This window comes from Maylandia zebra, linkage group LG17, assembly GCF_041146795.1.
Source record: "Maylandia zebra isolate NMK-2024a linkage group LG17, Mzebra_GT3a, whole genome shotgun sequence".
NCBI classification, from domain to species: Eukaryota; Metazoa; Chordata; class Actinopteri; order Cichliformes; family Cichlidae; genus Maylandia; species Maylandia zebra.
The window spans coordinates 37,075,112-37,094,099 of record NC_135183.1 but is presented as its reverse complement, the minus strand read 5'-3'; the positions used below and the strand labels follow the sequence as shown (position 1 = coordinate 37,094,099).

The following is an 18,988-nucleotide window of genomic DNA, read 5'->3' as shown; positions in this document are numbered from 1 at the left end:
TTCACATTAATCCCACTGCCTTGAAGCTTCATTTTCTCTGTTGGGCTTCTTAAAATTCACCTAATCTCTATTGCCCGTCCCACCCACTTATCGTGTGGTTTTGTAGTGTCTTCTAAGAGGAGAATATTGAGTAGCATATTGCACTCAGACACTAGTCATTAGGCACAGGAACTGTTGTCTTTGAGATAGGCTGAAGTGGTGGAGGAGAAACAGGAGGAGGGATTATGAGACTAATTCCCTCATAACTTTTTCCCCTCATTAATTTTGTTGGAGGGCATGAGATTCTTTAAATGCTAATGTCCAATAAAGATGTCAGCAATGACATTTTACAGTGACTGCACAGATGTGAACAAGGTTGACTGTGTTGTTGTGGAAGAACTTTTCCCACTCGCCTCATCTTACTTGTCTCACATGTTAATTTGAAGGATCCTTTATTGGGATTAAACATAACGTTCTGACACGTACACTTACTTATCCTTCTTATATTCAAACAAGGTCAGATGCAACGGGTATGTCCTGTCCTCAAAATAACTTTGTGGTACTGCTTGAGTCTAGCTAGAAAAAAATATTGGCAACCACCAGCGGTACCCCTCAGCCTTCTAGTAGACACACAAAATCCTACGTCACCTCATTGTCAAGTTATCGCACTCACATGATTTTCAGAAAACTTAACTCTGAGCTGGAGGTCGAGGTCATTGAGATTCAAACTCAGCCGAGATTTTTAGTAGACACACCTATGACATCAATATGAAGCTCCTACGTGGCCTCTTTCTTGAGTTACCTCATTCACAAAGTTAAGTGTCCCAGCCACGATGACAATAATCCCATGAGATTCTTACAGCTGAGGGGTAAAAATCTACACACAAAAACCCAAAATCAAACATTTCCAGAGGAAATAAACTTTAATTCACATACAATTTGATTCTATTTAATATACATACAATCAAGTATATTTAGAGGAAATTGATCGAGGTCAACGTGGCAACAAGTTGATGAGCCACCAAGAGAAATACATCCTTATTTGTCATCATAGCACACGCACCGATGTACAAAAAGGCAATCCTGTATTTCCTTAACAGCACCCATTAATCACCTAAAAACAAAGGACAAAAATCACTAACACTTCCAGAGTAAAATCAGTCCTTACAATCCCACTACGCTGAATTAGTGTCCAAAAGGTAGCAGGTGAAATGTATCTGTACGCAGCTCCTTTGTTTTCTCCTCCAAGGACAAATCATCGTCTGAAAATCCCTTTTGAAGGGATACGATTGTTTCGACACACAGTCATTCTGCTGAGGCTGACCACATTGCCAAGCTGCAGTCGGCCCTGCGCAGCACCCTTTGGGAGTTTCATGAAAATGCGGCGACACTAAAGGTTTGCATAATATCGGTCCCTGTTCATGTAATCTCTGTACGCAAACTTGGCGTCTCTCTTGCTGTGCGGGATCCGTCCGAACGGCGCATGGTCGTTGAAACATGAGTCGAAGACCTCGTCGACTATTTTCTCCGCCTCGGCTCGGCTAATTTTCCTCACGGCCAGGATGGAGCGAAGGGCGCGGCCTCGGACGCACTCCTGTCCAAGGAAAGCACACGAGTTTGGTTTGAAAATGGAAGCTGCGAGCTAAAATCTGCAAATAATTTTTGACCGGTGAAAGTACCTGATGATGCCGCTTAAAGCCGAAGTTGAATCTAGCAACTTCGTTGGTGAAGGAGCAGTCTCCGCTCAGGTTAGCTGCCCGGATCTGAAACAGAGGCACCAAAAACTAGAATCTTTGAGGAGCTTCACTCTGTGAGGCTTAACCAAATCCTCCCAGAATCCAGTCTCACTACTCATCAGTAAGTTTCACGATGCTTCCAGACACTTAGTCAGGGGGGAGCAACATTAGGGAATCTAAACAGCTGATGCCTCCCTACTGTTGGAAATTCCAGATCATTCTCAGTGGAGCTTTTGGACACTAGTAGTATTATGGAACTACTCTTGTTATTCAGTCCCAGTTTTCTTGTGAAAAGAAGACTTCACCACTCACCTCTGAACAGGCCAGATGTCTGAAGTTATTGAACCAGTCCACATGGGCCCGGCAGTGGTCAAAGGCATGTATGAGCTCATGCGTGACTACTCGGTTCATGTGGGACTGCTGGTGGATGTTGTTCTGACACAAAACGATCTGGGGGAAAAAAAACCCAACACAAATACGGTCAGTTCTCATAGGCCCGCACGGTCTGCAACACCTCTGTTCTTGTGTTTCCTACCTGAGACGAGGCCGCGTCAAATCCGCCGCTGACCGTCCCGTCACAGTCCTCACAGGAAAAGTGCCGATCTTTAAACACTTTACTGCATCCAGAGAGGAAAAGTGAAAACACTGTGACGCTCTTTATTTTGTAAAACTGTGCTTTGGCATATTTGTCACACTAACATGTTTAAGAGCAAACAAATTGTAATATTAGACAAAGATAACACTAGTTAATACAAAGTGCAGCTTTTAAAAGATTATTTCATTTATTAAGGGAAAAAACTGTCCAAACCTACCTCACCCTTTGTGAAAAAGTAACTGCGATTAGAACTGCAATCAAGTGTTATAAACAAACTGGTAATGAGTCTTTCACATCACTGGGGAAGAATTTTGTCCCACTCTTCTTTACAGCATTGTAATTTATTTTGGGGGTTTTAGCCATTCAGAGGTGGACTTGCTGGATCGTGCTGCAGAACACAAGTGTGCTTGAGGTTCAGAGCATGAAATGATGACCGAGCTTACAAGCAGTCCAGACCATCACACCACCATGTTTGATTGTTGGTATGCTATTCTCCTTAGTTTAATACCAAATGTAACAAGACACAAAACCTTTCAGAGAGTTCAACTTTTGTCTCATCAGTCCAGAAAATATTTTCCCAAAAGTTTTGGGAATCCTCGTCTCAAATGTGAGACGAGCCTTTATGTTCTCTTTGGTCAGCAGTGGTTTTCTCCTTGGGACTCTACCATGGATGCCCAGTCTCTTTCCTATTGTTGAATCATGAACTCTGACCTTAGATGAGACAACTGAGGCCCGCAGTTCTATAGTTGTTGTTCTGAGTTCTTTTGTGACCTCCTGGGTGAGACATCAGTGCACTCTTAGAGGCACTCCTGGGAAGGTTCATCACATCACTTTTTAAGAGCTTTTAGACGACTTCACTTTGTTGAACAGGTTCTATTTAAAAGATTTCTTAAAGGTCTGGTGGTAAACAGGCCTGGATGTGGTTAAAGAAATTGAACTCTGCTTTCCAAAAACAAAAAAACGTTGAAATATTATCAACAGGTAACTCATGTAGGGTGGGCGATTACTTTTTCACACAGGGCCAAGAAGGTTTGGGTAGGCAAAAATGTATTTATGTTTTGGGGAAGTGAAAATGTTAGTGAATTTGTTACTCTGGAAAAAATTGAAATGGCTTTTTAAGCATTTGTACTTAAGATTTTTATATGTATATAGTAGCTGTAAAACGAATAATCTGCAGCAAAGTTAAACTTGTAAAACTGTTCATTTCGACTGCTTGTTAATAATAAAAAGCAACAGCAAGAGTATCCCCCCTTTCCCATTTGTTGGGACTGCTCTGTATATAGATATCACTACAGTAATATGAGACTAACAGTGGAAGGTCAAGCGTGGTACTTTATTTTGAAGTGGCACGTACCATCCTGAACTCTTCATGGCACTGAGGAGGAGTTTGGCGTAAGGACCTGAGAGAGAAGCACACAAGCTAGTTAGCATTATCATTCACTGCTAACTGAATCAGCTAACGCTAAAAGTGCTGCCAATATAGACTGTGACTTTGTACACTGCAAAAGGCATGCAGTCCCCCGAACCGGCAGGTATTTGCTTCTTACTGCTGAGGTGACGTTCCCTTTTTAAAAAGTAGCTAACACTGATACTCACTGGTTTCCACTGCGAACTGTAACATGACCTGACACTTGTGGTTGAAAGTGAACAGGCTCTCTGCGATTGAGGTCTTTTTGTGCTCTCCCGGTTTTCTCTCCGGGAATAAGTCATATCCATATTCCTCCTCTTGTTTAGTCTGGTCCATTGTGCGAAATGCCCAGAGTATGAAAATGTCACCATGAAGGTCCTCCTGGTTAGCTGCAGACAGCTAGCAGGAGGGGTCGTCACTGTTTTGTAGGTCACGTGGGACATTTAGGTCAAAGGTAATGAATATGGAAATTGAGTTTGTTATCGCTGACGTCACTATTATGAAAAATAAAATATAGAAATATAATTCAAAGAAATGCGGAGAGCAATAAAATGTTAGCCTTTTATATAGTTAATTGGCTAGACTACAGTGAAGATCGTCTATTCGGAATGGGCAGAAAAGTCGTTAACTCGAAGTGGGTCTGAGGACCAAAATTAAACCAGTGTATCAAACGTTTTCATTTATAAGCTGAGTATATTTTGTGTTTCGTAGTTAATGTACTGTCAATCTACAGGCGTGTCAGCTTATAACAAATTATATGGAGTGACATTTGTGCCTTTATTATCCAGTCAATAGATTTGCGATTATAGATTGGAGGCAGAGTCCGTGCAGGTTTGGAAATGTGAGTTCAAAATGCAAAAAGTTTTAGATTTTATCTTTTGATGCTAGCCATCCACTGGCGAGTCTTCATTGGAGTGACAGCTTGAAATCATCCACAGTCAGGGAACTTAGATATGTTTACTTGCAATAAAAATACACTGCCTTTAATTTTAAACTTCTCATGTTTGGGCGCACATTAAAGTCACCAAAGTGACCCCACACTAACATAGACGATCTCTGGGTACGTGCAGTGCTGCTCACGCAGAGCAAAGGCTGCTGGGACCTTGCTGTCATGGCTGCGAACGTAAACAGAAAGCTGTGAATAAACGGCACTTTTTTCTTGTAGTTTTTAGCCAAACTAACGGAAGCTAAACTCTAACTGTGAAGCGGGAAGAGAAGTAACAGGTATTTCACACGTTTTGAGCAGCAACAGTCCGTTTATTTTATTTAAGTAAAGCAATGTTTTTGCTAGCCAGCTAGCTTCTAGCCAAAGAAGCGTGACGGCGTGATTCTCGTGTTTTCTTCCCGACTGCCGCACGAACCCAAAGGCGACAAGTGCCGCTAAGAGTTTGTCCCCCAAACAAATGTGTGTTTCACAGGGAGGGACATGTCCGTGGGAAACAAAGCCGCCGAGTTACAGCTTCAGATGCGGCAAAATGTGGAGGAGCTGCACAGCTTTGTGAGGGAGCTGGAGAACTGGGAGGCGGACATCAAGACGAAGGATGAGGAGCTGAGGACAGGGGTGGTTCAGGAGGTTCAGGTATGCCCCCCGCTGCAGACAGCTCGCGAGGCTCTTGGTGAACTGAAGTCCGTCCAGGTGTCAGCAGCTTCTTGTCTCTGTTGTAGAAAAAACTCCCTCCAGTGAGGAACAGGGACTACAGAGCCAAGAAAAGGGAGAAGAAGAAGAAGAAGAAGGAGGAGGAGGTTACTGGAGATGGCGACACAAAAACAGAGGAGGCCAAACAGGCTTCGAGAATAAAATCATACGACTATCAATCCTGGGACAAGTTTGATGTGGTATTTTTAAAAACCTATAAAACACACTTGGCTTTAGAAGTAAAACTTGTATGCAATCTGCTACAACTTTTATTTAATTTGTTTGATTTGTTGTGGCAGGAAAAGGTAATGGAAGAAATGGATAAGGAGGAAGATTGTCCTGCAGAGTCCAACGAGTCAGACTCGGAGGAAGCTTCAGTAGATCCAGAGAAAGCGCTGGCCGAGAAGGAAAAGGTGGATATTATATGTGAGGCATTAAAAAAAGGAAAAATAGATGTAGTACTGTACAGGCCAATCATGATCAACCCAATGTACGACATAGGGTTTTACAGGGGCTTGCAGTCACGATGTAGGTTTAGATGTCCTGCTGAAGGATAAATCTCCAATCAGGTGATCATGCAGGATACATCAAAATAAGTTATATAATCTGAAAGGGTCTGATACTCCTTCAAGGCCAATATAAATTTTTTTTAATACAATTATATTATAACCAAAAACTGCCTTTTTAAAGTGTTTTCCAGGTAAAAACATCAAACATGTGAGCTATTTGATTACTCTTTGTCACAGACATTTGATTATTGCAGTTTTTACCTGAAACTATGATTTATCCCATTATATTCCAAGTTTCTTATAGAGAGTGTGCACTTGTATTCATTTATCCTTGCTAACAACATTTTTTTTTTGTCAGATGTTGTTGATTATTCATTTGTGGCGTTCCATATCCAATGTTCCCCTCATAACATGGATGAGCAGTGATTCTCTCGTCTCATCCTTACTTTTTAAAATTTCATGTATTGGCCTTTATAAGCCTAGATACCGATATATCTGCAGATGGTTAATGAGCACTTATATACGTTATGTTGTAGGATTTACAAAGATCAGAAGCCCCCCCCCCCCACACACACACACACTTTACAGCTATAGTTTCTGTTTAATTTTCAGGGTAACAATTTTTTTAAAGATGGGAAGTACGATTACGCGATTGAATGTTACACGAGAGGAATGGCTGCCGATCCTTACAACCCCGTGCTTCCCACAAACAGAGCTACATCATTCTTCAGGCTCAAAAAGTGAGTTGGAGCACCAAGAATGAAATCACACAATTAGAATGTTTGTGTAGTTTTTTTTTTTATTTTATTTTTTTCATTATTTTTTCCATTTTGTGTTTGTGCAGGTACGCTGTGGCTGAGTCCGACTGCAACCTGGCAATCGCTCTTGACAGCAAGTATTTCAAAGCGTACGCGCGGAGAGGAGCAGCGCGGTTTGCGCTGAAGAAGTATGAACCTGCATTAGAAGGTAACAAGCGTACCAACAAGACAGTATATTTTAATTTGAGCGCCCTTAGATGACAGTAAAAATATCCTCTGTAGATTACGAGATGGTTCTCAAGCTCGAGCCTGACAACACGGAGGCACAGAATGAAATAAAGAAAATCAGAGAGGTGGGTTAGTGCACAATGTGTGTTTGTGTGCGCACAGTCAACTTGGCGGTTCATCCTCTTTGATCTTCTCCTGTGTCCGCTTCAGGCCCTTGGACATCAGGTGGCTGCCGTTGCAAGCAAAGCTGCAGAGCACCTGGAGGCCCCTGCAGTCGATCCTGATCAACAGAGACAGATAGAGGAGCAGCAGAGGAGACAGGAGGCGGTTTTCCAGAAGGACAGAGTAGGATTTTTGATGATGATTCATGAAGGTTTTCATGATTTTAGCAGTGTTTCTGCTTTCTTCCAAAAGATCTTAAGTGATGAGGGTTATTGTGTCTCTAGGGGAATGCCTACTTCAAAGAAGGGAAATATGAAGCAGCTGTAGAGTGCTACACCCGAGGCATGGAGGCAGACCACATGAACGTGCTGCTGCCCGCCAACAGAGCCATGGCTTATCTCAAGCTGGAGAAGTAAGGATACTTTTTCTTGACACACATTAAAAAGGCCTTCTTGTTTCTGACTGGCTTTGTTTTTCCTTTCCTTCTGCTGCAGGTTTAAGGAGGCGGAGGAGGACTGCACTAAAGCCATTTTCCTGGACAGTACTTACTCCAAGGCTTTCGCCCGGAGAGGTACAGCCAGAGTGGCACTAGGAAAGCTGGAAGAGGCCAGACAAGGTGCAGTGTGTTTGTGTTTTTATGAGCCCAAAAAACAACATTGTGTCTTCTGTCTGTTTGCTGTTGGGTTGGTTTTAATCTTCGATTCTGTTTGTGTGTGTCACAGACTTTCAGCAGCTGTTGAAACTGGAACCTGGAAACAAGCAAGCCCTTAACGAACTCCAGAAACTGCAGATGGTATGTGTCAAAATCCAGTCATTAGCCCAAAACTAAGTAGTCATAGAAGAAGAAAAACAATTAAATGAGTCAAAAGCATTAGCTCCATTAGCTTCTGATGTCTTTATTGGGCTTGAGATTTTTCTCCTCTCACTTTAGTCTTTCTCCTGGTGTTAGTACACAGGCTCCAGTGGCCGTCTGCAGGCTGTGAACGGCTCACAGATGAGAACAGTCCAACCAATAGACAAACCAACACACCTTCGCTCAACCGTGAGTAGCAAATGTCTGTTTAAAAAGCATTTCCTGGATTGCAAGCGTCACTCTTGGCACCCCTTATTGTGAGGGACCAAGCAGCCAAAACAAAGAGGACACAGGCAAAAAAATATCTTCAAAAAGGGTTTTCTTTATTTTAACCCTCAAAAAGTCCAAAATTCAAAACCATACTTAGCAGGCCCATAAAACAGGTCAACTAAATATAACTCTACAAAAAGTAATTTCCAGAAACTTAAACAAAACAAAGTGAGACACAACTTAACTCACAAACTGACCTAATTACAAAGACACATGAGGGTAGCTTTTATAATGATTTGGCCAAACCATTTGAACACAATAGGGGGGAAAACAAAAACACACACTAATATTAACTAAGCACAGAATAACCTAACTAAACCTAAAACACCCCTGCTCCTGGTAAGCCCATGGTTGGTCCTGCTGAGCAGGCATTTTGTCCCCAGAGTCCTCAGCCACACCTTTTGCCCAGACAGGAAACAGCCACCGCCCAAACCCAGGTAACTCAAAGAGAAACATAATTAATATAACAAAACATTTTAGAAAAACCATACAATGCTACTATGTGCGCGCCTCATAATACCAGTGTTAGGTTTAACCAAATGATTAATGAATTATATTAATGAAGAATACTGCAAAGCAAAATAATAAAGTGAAAAATGGACTAATTTACCCCTGTGTGGCTGCTGCCATCACACTTAGACTAGTGTATTTGTAAACTAATATGAACTATGTGAAAGTGGATTTGTGATCCAGCGGAGCTCCGTTTGAACACGCTGCTGAGAGAAGACAAACACTTATTTTGCCATTGCTTGCATGCTATTTTGTTTTGTTTAGTTTTGTTTTGTTTTGCAGGCCCATAAAAATCTTCAGTGCACATGTGACTTTTATTATGTTAATTTTAATCTTTCCTGGAATGACCAGAATCAACGGTGGGGTCCTTTTAATTTTATAAAGCTTGACAAACCTTTTTTTTTCTCTGCAGAAACCTCTGAGGAGGATAGACATCGAGGAAATCAGCGGAAAGATTGTGGTGCCCGAGGGGGAATCAGGGGCATACAAGCCCTTGGTGCAGGAAGTGGTGAAGGAAGTAGAGGAGGCGTCTTCTCCCCTGTCTACATCCCCCAGCGCCAAGATGATCAAAATCGAGGAGCTGTCAGAGGTCCCCTCACAGGCATCAGAAAAGTAGGTGTCAGCATTTTTGAGTATTGCTCTTAACTTTTCTGCACTAGTTGTTATTTTATTGTATCAGTTTTTGTCCTATTAAAAGTTATTCTTCATTTCACCAGACAGCCCAAACAACCAGAGCAGGCAGAAACCGTTCATCCTCCTCCTGAACCATCAACCGAACCTTCCTCAACAGGAACAGACCTGCCTCCTCCACCAACAAACAGCTTCCAGCTGGAGGCGGACCTCCGCAGGATTGGAAACCAGCCCGAAACTGTTTACAGATATCTGAAGGTGAGCCTCCATGCGCTTTTCTTTGTCCCATCTTCCTCCCCTCACCTCACCCAGTCGCAGCAGATGAGCCTGGTTCTGCTGTTAAAAGGAAGTTCTTCCTTCCCACTGTTGCCAAAGCGCTTGCTCATAGTGTCATATGATTGTGGGGGCTTTCTCTGTTTTCATTATATTTTTGTAGAGTGTTTACCTTACAATAAAAAAGCGCCTTGAGGCCACTGTTATTGTGATTGGGTGAGTATAAATAAAATAAAATTGAATTTCTATCAAGTTATCAAAGATTTTTGGCTAACAGGAAATAGCTGTTCTGAACCAAATGTTTAAAAAAATGAAAATAGGCTGCTGGAGTTTGTTTTAGCTGAAATTGTCGTCTTTGTTCTTGCTTTTTTTGTTTGTCTTGTGTTTTTATGTACAGCAAATAAAATCTGAGGCTTACGCCAAGATTTTCCACAACTCCCTCGAACCTGATATCCTCAGTCTTATCCTGAGGACTCTACATGACTTCTACATCAAGTAAGTTTTTTTTGTTTTGTTTTGTTTTTTTAAATGGTGTCTACGTCAAAGTTATGGTTAATCGTAGTATTATTATGCATTAAGCATCCTGTTATTTTCAGTCATACTCAGACAAATAGGTGCAGCTAAACTCTTAAAGTAGTGAACACGTGTAGCTCTGTGGTGGATTTAAAAAAACAGCTTTGTTTGCAGGAATGAAGAGCCGGCCGTCATACTGGAGACTCTCAGGAGTCTTGCAAGCGTGAGGCGCTTCGATATGGCTGTTATGTTCATGTCATCACCAGAGAAGAAAGGTGGAGTCTTTACATGATGCGCCGCTGCAAACGGCTCATAGGTTCACTTTGTCTTTTTCATCCACATTTTTCCAGCATATTGATCATTTCTGGGGGGGTTTCTTTTCCTCACAGTGCTCAAAGAACTGTTTGACTTTCTTCACCAAGCCGACCTGGACAGATCATCTATCACGGCTTTGCAGAAGAAGTATGGCGTGTAATTGCATTGAATGGAAATTTGGCGCCTCAGACTTTGCATTTCAGAGAAAACCAAAAAAATCAGCTGTTGTTTGTTTGCTGAATAAACTTTTGTTTAATAAGACTGCAGAGATGTGAATCTTTCCTCTGGAAAGGCACTGTCGTTTTCTGTCATAAGCGAGTTTATTTAAAGTTGGAGGCTGGGAATTCAGTTTCGGCTGCATTTTAATAAAAAATAAAGAAAAGCTTTTCACAGAGGTTCACTTGACTGTTGATTAAGATAGACTCTGCAATTTGCAAATGCAATAAAAGCAGATGTTTACCTTCAATAGCAAGAAATTGTTCAGAAATGTAAATGGAACCAAGTTATTAATCACAGATCCTTTATGGGGTTTTTGGAATATCTAGGCAGGCATACAGAGGCGATATTTAAACGTACCACTCCTATTATCCCAAATTTAAGTTTGTAAAAGTTTAATTGAGAATTAAAGGTTTTAATCAAATTTTAGTTGTGTTAAAACTCTGTAACAATATGAATGGGTCTGTGTGAGCAGTTTGAAGTAAGCCAAGAAAACTAAATACGTTTTCAGTAAACTGAACACCAAATAAAGAATCTTTTTTTTTAATGTGTTTGGACTTCGATAATTTGATGAGTCTCCCCAGGTGTGAGAAATGGAAGAAAATGAGTTTTAGTAAATACCCAAGCTGTTGAGTCTTAATAAAATCCAGGAAAATGTGGAACCGAAAGGTTGATTCTGTTCATCTGGATGCAGCGTTTTCAGTGGGAGAAACGTTTGGTCCAATCCAAGTGACTTCTTCAGTCTCAGCTGACTGCAGGTTTCACCAATTTTGTAAACAGTACATTTGCATAATGACTGAAACCAGCCCGCTGAATGAACAATGGGCTGTGAGGTCAGATCATTGATCAATATGCAAATTGTCATGATCAAAGACCTGAGTATCACTCACACACTCACAGCATTGTAATATGGTGACAGATGGACCCTTAGGCCCCCTCTCCAGTTCAGAGATGTCCTTTTCCTTAAATGACCTCTTTGATTGCCGATCAAACCAGCGTTCCTCCCTGTCCAGGATGTGTCCATCCCCATCATTAAAAGAGTGTCCACTGACGAGGTAGCTCTTCTGTGTTGTGCCATCCGCTTAGCCAGATGTTTGGTTTCCGCGATGTATAAATCATGGCAATCCTCCTGGCACAGCGTACGCTATATTACTGTGTTGGAGGACCGATTCCTTGGGGTGGACCAATTTTAGGCGCAGCGTGTTTTGAGCTTTAAGCACCACAGAGACTCGGTGTTTAGAAAAAATGTGTCTCAACTGTTCTGATACTCCTGACACATCAAGGATCACTAAGGGTTTTAGCTTAGGGAGCATGTTCTTCAGCTTCCCTGGCTGCTGTGTCTGTGGGGATGGTGTTGGCTCTATGTTGTAGTGTCCTGATGACACCCAGTCTGTGCTCAAGTGGGTGATGAGAGTATGTGGTAGTTGTAAATAGTAAATGTGGTAGTGCAGCTACAGATTGGTTAAACATAGCCTTGCACATACAGTATATATGTTACTGATGCTTGTGCAGAGCGGACCAGTGGGTGCAGTTCTTCTAGCGTCTCCATGTCAGTGAGGCTCTGCAGTGAAAAGCACATAAATCAATGCACATGAACAACAGCTACAAACACCGAGCCATTTTCTGATGGGCACAGAAGAGATGCCAGTCTAAATTTTGTTGTACTTGTATAACGACAACAAAGATGATCCTATCCTGTTATTGTAATTACAATAAGTGGAGTTATTTCAGTTGCAGGTTGGTAACACACAGTAGCATCTTGATGAATCTAACTCACCCAACCACCTTCAGTGTGAATGCCTACCAAACTGTTGCATATGTCTGCATATTTTTAAAATGCAAATGTTAGCTTTTGTACAGCAGGTGGAGCCAAAGCTAAAACAAGACTAGCTAAATGAGAAACTGGGCATGCTTTCCAGTTCCAGAGCAGTTTTAAGACTATACACACACTCTTACAGGTGATTTCACTGCACGGTCAGATTTTATTTGTTCAGATTTTCAGGATACAGAAGAAAATATCTTGCCACGTGTAAGTCGTCCTGATCCCATACGTTCTTGTTCACATGCTAAAGAATGTCACAAATATCTTAATAGCTACGCCTCGTATGCGCCGTCCCTTCTGTACTCTGATATGAAAGTCCTTTCAGCTTCACTGATTAGAAAGTACAAATAGAGACTGGCCCATTGTAAACAAGTGAGACGAGCATAAAGTGCTGCATTGTCAGGTTGCAGGTGAGTCATTCACTCTCAAAGCCATTTTATCTTGAGCTGATTCACAAAGGCCGGAAAATCTGACAGAGAAAAACACACATATATGAAAAAGAAACATTTAACAGTGAGATAAAAACTCCACATCTTTATTGTAGTTAACACTATAGTAGCAAATAATAATAATTGTAAAAAATGCTTAGAAAATGAATAACAGATTGTCACGGTGCTTGGTATTTTGACAAAGCTTATTTATTTATTTATTTTCTGAAAAGTTGCAGTGAAGTTGCAATGTGTTTGACCCCTCTGGGCCACTGTACTTTTGGGATTTTCAAGGTTGTTTTCTTCACGTCCATTCTCTCATAGTTTCTTAGTGTCTGGTTTCAGTCTGCTTTTAGTTAGTGCCTTCCATTTTGTTAAGGCTCCACCACCAAGGTAGATGTTCCCACTTTTAGTTACGGTACCTATTTGTCTTCAGCATTTTGTATTTAGCTTTACTTCCCCATGCCTCTGAGTGTTTGTACCTGTGTGCTGTTCCCCAGCTGTGAGCTCTTCCCTTGATTAGCCTTGTGTGTATGAGCAGCTTTAGTTTTCCCTCATTCTTTGTCTATGTGTTTCTTAGTTTAGTTTTTCCTTGCTCTCATGTTTTCCCTGGATTTTGTTACCTTTTCGACTTTGTTTTAATTTGGACTGTTGCTTCATATATTCGTTAAATATACATTGTAAGTTTTCATTTCAAGGTCCACTAACAAGACAGATAATTGCAAAAATAACAACAATACAACAGCTGATTACATCATATCTCAGGCGAGTTCTGTCGCTACTCGATCACAGTGTGAAGGAAGCAGGAATGATGAAGGCCAGCAGCAGCACAGCTGAAGATTCTTCAAGACGAGTGGCCAGGCTGCGGTTTGCCGCTGAACAGGAAAAAGCAAAAATATGTGTCAAGTCAACACTTGAACCACACGACTGGACTAACTGTGGAAAAATGACTTCCTGCAGCTTCTGCTGGACTCTACACACAGTCCTGTCTTGATGCATGCTCAATCATCCAGGTAAGGAAATCCCAAAAAGTTGATTCTGTTCATTTGGACTCGTTTTCAGCAGGAGTTTTGTCACTTGGATGAGTGAAAATGTAACGTCCAGATGAACACAATCAACTTTCTGGGATTCACTGTGATCACGTGATTCCAAAAGAGAATGAAGTCTCACAAGATCAGATGATATTTGGTTTTAACTTAACTTTAGCAAGTAGCAACACAAATGATGCACTGCCTAATAAGAAGTTCTCAGTGTCTTTATTGTTAACTCGCAGACTTAAAAACCTTTACGTACATGCCACCTGCAGAGACTGAGTCGTGGAGATGTAAAGATGTGAGAGGGAGTTCTGAGCTTTGCAGGTCAGAGACCCAGAGAGAGTGCTGGGAGGTGGAACGATGGAAACCGGGTTTCCTTCTACAGTACTGAATGTCATGCCATCGAAGTCAACTCACCATATATAGTTGCAGGAGGGGTAGCACTCAGCCGAGCAGGTGAAGTTGGACGCAACTCCTGTAGTGAGAATTCCTGGGCCACGTATCTGTATGTTTGAAGGTCCGGCTGAAAAGTTTGAAAATAAAAAACATTTTCTTGAAGTTATTGCTGCTAAGACAACTTATGAGATCAAACTGAATCTTGCTGGCACTACCTGCTGCTTGCAGCATCTTTTGGGCAGTGGCTGCTGTTTTGGTAACAGGATTGACAGCTGTGCACGTCAGGTTTTGGGCTGCCTGTAGTTCTGTAAGCTGCAAGCTCAGCTCTGGGCCCTGGGAAGTCACATTCCCCCAGGTCCAGGTGAACTGACATGCAGGGTAACAACTGGCCGAGCACTGAAAACTGTACAGTATCCCCAGAGTCACTACATCAACCACACTCATGGCTACTGACGCTGGTCCATCTGAGGTTAGAAGCAGAACAGACAAGATGAAAAGCTTCATTTCTTACTCAACGCTGCAAATGCTTTGCTAATAGAAAGATACATATTTCAGTTATATTGTGGAATATGTTTTTTTCCTTATTTTGCTTTTTTTAACCACTGTATTATTTGCCTTTATCACAAATTACTGCATCAATGTAGTCTGACACAGAGGCAGTGACTGAGGTGTCAGTGAAACAGAGGTTGCTTTGATAGTCATACACATGGTTAGTAGGGGTGCAACAATACTCGTATCGATATTGAATCGTTCGATACAGTGCTTTCGGTTCGGTACGCATATGTATCGAACAATACAAAATTTTTAATTTATTTTATCAACTTTCCTTCTGACGATGCTGTCTGTGTTGAGAGCTCAGTGGATCTGCGCTCGACAGTGCAGCCTAGGCGGAGTAGTCGAACCCAGATTCACTGAGCGCAGGGCAAGCTAGCAGACAGAAGTTAAGCTCTCGTTGCAACATGGCAAATTGAACCTCCCCCACCCTCATTCAGATCTGGCGTTTGGAACTATTTTGGTCTTCATGTGAAGCATGACCCTGAAGGTAAGCGCGTCATGGACTAAAGTAAAACAGTATGTCGGATGTGCCACGCAATGCTCAATTACATGGGTGGGAACTACTGCGTTAGCGCAGTTAGCTCGTTAACGTGTTGATGCCATCCAGCCCCACGCACAGGGCGATCCGCGGTAGCTCGTTAACGAAGATTTGCCGTGTTGTGGCGTTAACATCATTTCAGATTAACGCTGACAGCACTAGTGGGAACACAACGAATATGACTGCACATTTACGCCGACATCATCCTAGTGCAAAGACAAGTGGAAGCAGAAAAAAAAAAAAGAACAAGCACGCATGCTACAAACTTTACCGGGGTCATTTAGACAGCCGTTAGCACCTGATTCTCCTTATGGGGACCTGATATGTTTAATATGCTGCTGAGAGTATACCCCAGAAGAAGCCTATAGTATAGCTTTTATTTTGGAAAGAGCCATTTCTCTGTAATAAACTCTCTTTTCCAAAGATGAGTGATTCCTCAATCAGATTTATTATTTTATCCCTTTGTTGTTCCAGCAACATTAAATTTTAAAACTGTACGTTTGAGTTAAAATATATTTATAATTTTAATAAATGACAAATGAAAAAAGCATGAACATTTTTTGTATCGAAAAAATATCGAACCGTGACACCAAAGTATCGAACCGAACCGTGAATTTTGTGCATTGTTGCACCCCTAATGGTTAGCAAACCATGATGGATGCTCATGTAAACACAGCTAAAATATCAAACAGTAAGCTCAGTTTCATGAACACTTACGAACTTTCAGCTTTAAACTGAACTCTGATACCTGTCATGTGTAGAACAAGAATACTGAATGTGTTGAAGCTTTCTGGGAAGAAACTGAACCAACATTCACAGCTATTAGGACTTAGACTGTAAGATTTCCAGCTGGATTTATACAGTAAACAACCTCTGGTTAAGCAGATGGTATAAAACAGAAAAGCTAACTACTCAGGCCAGGACTCTGCAGTCCTTTTCCGCCTACAGGCGAGTGGCCACTCTTGTTCAATGACAATGATGAGGGTGTAAACACCCTGGACCAGGAGGAACGCCACCTCTGAAACAATTTGCATATCAGTGATCGTGAAGCTGACCTCACAGCCCGTCAGCAGTGCAAGTTTCAGTCATTGTGCAAATGTACTGTTTATAAGGTTTGCGCACAAAACTCCCACTGAAAATGTAACGTCCAGATGAACACAATCAGCTTTCTGGGATTCACTGTGATCACGTGATTCCAAAAGAGAATGAAGTCTCACAAGATCAGATGATATTTGGTTTTAACTTAACTTTAGCAAGTAGCAACACAAATGATGCACTGCCTAATAAGAAGTTCTCAGTGTCTTTATTGTTAACTCGCAGACTTAAAAACCTTTACGTACATGCCACCTGCAGAGACTGAGTCGTGGAGATGTGAGAGGGAGTTCTGAGCTTTGCAGGTCAGAGACCCAGAGAGAGTCCTGGGAGGTGGAACGATGGAAACCGGGTTTCCTTCTACAGTACTGAATGTCATGCCATCGAAGTCAACTCTCCATATATAGTTGCAGGAGGGGTAGCACTCAGCCGAGCAGGTGAAGTTGGACGCAACTCCTGTAGTGAGAATTCCTGGGCCACGTATCAGTATGTTTGAAGGTCCGGCTGAAAAGTTTGAAAATAAAAAACATTTTCTTGAAGTTATTGCTGCTAAGACAACTTACGAGATCAAACTGAATCTTGCTGTCACTACCTGCTGCTTGCAGCATCTTTTGGGCAGTGGCTGCTGTTTTGGTAACAGGATTGACAGCTGTGCACGTCAGGTTTTGGGCTGCCTGTAGTTCTGTAAGCTGCAAGCTCAGCTCTGGGCCCTGGGAAGTCACATTCCCCCAGGTCCAGGTGAACTGACATGCAGGGTAACAACTGGCCGAGCACTGAAAACTGTACAGTATCCCCAGAGTCATTACATCAACCCCACTGAGCACCACTGAGGATGGTCCATCTGCTGGGAATGGTTGAACAGATAAAGCTGTTACATTCAAGTAAGTTATTGGATTGTAATTTTTGACAAAAGTTCGAGATAAAACATCATTTTTAAAAGATTTAGAAACATAGTGATCGAGGAATCTTACATGTAGAGTCTGCTGTGGTTCTAAGTAGCTCAGTTGTGTTGCCATAAAATCCTTTATCATGAAAAATGTACAAATTTCATGTCAAATTAACACCATATATTCCATATGTTCCAGGTCACACTACAATAAATAAATTCAACTTTTAATTCAATAAGTCCATAAAAAAGTTTCACCATACCATTTTCATAAAAATCTGATAACCTGCGCTTAGATAATTCCAACTCATGCAAGCGGACGTGAGGTGTGTGTGTCTTCCTTACCAGGCAGACACGTGAGCAGCAGCAGACAGGCTGACTGATGAACCATGGTGTCCGCAGATGCTGAAGTATCCACTCTCTTATGATCATAAAGACTGTACAGTCCTTATAATACATGGGAGAAATGGTATGCCCACTGTTATCAACCACTCAACACAAAAAGCAAACAACCTCGAGGGGTAAAAGAAGTACATGTTGGTTATCAGCTGGTTCTTTTGTCTGGGTTTCTTTTTTTCTCTGAACAGTGCTGCAAAAAAATAATCCTGTGCTCACAGATCTGTCTCTCTCCACTTTTAAATCACGTCTCAAAACCCATCTATTCAGAATTGCATACACCTGATCTGTCTTAGTTCATTTTTACCTTACTCAGCTTTTATACTTTCATGCTTGTGTTTTTGTTTTTTTACCTTAAGTCTAAATCTTTTTTTGCCATGTTTATTGTATTTTATTGCTGCTATTGTTTTTGTGTTATTGTAAGGTGACCTTGAGGGTCTTAAAGGCGCCTATAAATAAATGTATTATGTGGCCAAGGTAGAAACACTTGCCATTGAAGCTAAAACGTTATAGTTAACCTAGTTAATCACAGATATGTTGTAATTCAAGTTGCCAGGATTTTTATAAACTTCAAAATTATTATCCCAAACACACAATGGTTAGTCCAGCTTTCTTTCCTAAGATTATTTATTTATTTTTCTGTATTTCACACTTTATTTTAGATTTTCCTTTTTGTTTCTTTGCGGCTCTAGTTCCTCTTCAATTAGATTTAAATGAGACAGCACACTTACAGTATCCGTTTGTCTCATAGTCACATTTTTTCCCATCCGTCCATTCTCTTCCACATATCATTTTCAGGGTTGCTGGGGCCTATCCCAGCTGTGTTAGGGCGAGAGGCAGGGTACACCCTGGACAGGTCACCAGTCTGTCACCGGGCAAACACATAGAGACAGACAACTATTCTCACTCATATTCGCATTTATGAGCAATTTAGAGTTACCAGTTAACCTATCCCCAGTAACTGCATGTCTTTGGACTGTGGGAGGAAGCCAGAGTACCCGGAGAGAAACCACTCAAACACAGGGAGAACATGCAAACTCTAAACAGAAAGACCCCGGCCTGATGGTGGACTTGAACTCAGGACCTTCTTGCTGTGAGGCAACTCTGCTAACCACCGGCACGGTGGCATTTCTGACACTCTTGGATGCCTATACCCACAGGCCATACATCTGAAACAGAAAGTTCTGTTTGTGTAACCATGTATATAAAGTTGGGCTGATTGGAAATCACAGTTTTAATGTTTGTTTCAA

The 18,988-nt window shown here is 41.6% G+C and overlaps 2 protein-coding genes and 1 long non-coding RNA gene across 4 annotated transcripts; 1 reads left to right on the top strand and 2 right to left on the bottom strand.

The window, feature by feature from the left end:
* Window positions 1–883: 883 nt before the first annotated feature.
* On the bottom strand, window positions 884–4,302 carry atp23 (ATP23 metallopeptidase and ATP synthase assembly factor homolog). Its single transcript, XM_012919843.2, has 6 exons — window positions 3,907–4,302; window positions 3,665–3,710; window positions 2,251–2,332; window positions 2,028–2,165; window positions 1,659–1,742; window positions 884–1,573 (listed from the first exon to the last, which is right to left on the bottom strand). The coding sequence occupies exons 1-6, from the start codon at window positions 4,052–4,054 to the stop codon at window positions 1,370–1,372; spliced, it is 702 nt and encodes a 233-aa protein (XP_012775297.1). The 5' UTR covers window positions 4,055–4,302; the 3' UTR covers window positions 884–1,369.
* rpap3 (RNA polymerase II associated protein 3) lies at window positions 3,719–10,769 on the top strand. Of its 2 annotated transcripts, none has more exons than XM_012919840.5 (17): window positions 3,719–3,842; window positions 5,137–5,297; window positions 5,384–5,554; window positions 5,654–5,767; window positions 6,476–6,603; window positions 6,708–6,829; window positions 6,904–6,974; window positions 7,060–7,194; window positions 7,296–7,423; window positions 7,506–7,627; window positions 7,734–7,804; window positions 7,961–8,053; window positions 9,057–9,256; window positions 9,361–9,532; window positions 9,945–10,042; window positions 10,235–10,335; window positions 10,450–10,769. In XM_012919840.5, the coding sequence occupies exons 1-17, from the start codon at window positions 3,821–3,823 to the stop codon at window positions 10,533–10,535; spliced, it is 1,995 nt and encodes a 664-aa protein (XP_012775294.3). In that variant the 5' UTR covers window positions 3,719–3,820; the 3' UTR covers window positions 10,536–10,769. The 2 variants fall into 2 exon arrangements, with proteins under 2 accessions (XP_012775294.3, XP_012775295.3); XM_012919841.5 differs by lacking the exon at window positions 3,719–3,842 and adding an exon at window positions 4,784–4,942.
* A 2,116-nt stretch (window positions 10,770–12,885) lies between these two features.
* On the bottom strand, window positions 12,886–14,720 carry LOC143413362 (uncharacterized). The gene is made up of 3 exons (XR_013093994.1): window positions 14,487–14,720; window positions 14,135–14,398; window positions 12,886–13,716 (listed from the first exon to the last, which is right to left on the bottom strand). It is a non-coding gene; the product is annotated as an uncharacterized LOC143413362 (long non-coding RNA).
* Between the last annotated feature and the right edge of the window lie 4,268 nt (window positions 14,721–18,988).

Bases quoted from the DNA above. Each gene is read 5' to 3' on its own strand.
- rpap3 (XM_012919840.5), top strand. From the start codon at position 3,821: ATGCAGTCCCCCGAACCGGCAG. The intron at 6,604-6,707 runs GTGAGTTGGAGC...GTGTTTGTGCAG, and splicing joins TCATTCTTCAGGCTCAAAAA to GTACGCTGTGGCTGAGTCCG. The intron at 9,533-9,944 runs GTGAGCCTCCAT...TTTTATGTACAG, and splicing joins CTGTTTACAGATATCTGAAG to CAAATAAAATCTGAGGCTTA.
- atp23 (XM_012919843.2), bottom strand. From the start codon at position 4,054: ATGGACCAGACTAAACAAGAGGAGGAATATGGATATGACTTATTCCCG. The intron at 3,711-3,906 runs GTGAGTATCAGT...CTTCTCTCTCAG, and splicing joins ACAGTTCGCAGTGGAAACCA to GTCCTTACGCCAAACTCCTC. The intron at 2,166-2,250 runs GTAGGAAACACA...TTTTTCCCCCAG, and splicing joins TTGACGCGGCCTCGTCTCAG to ATCGTTTTGTGTCAGAACAA.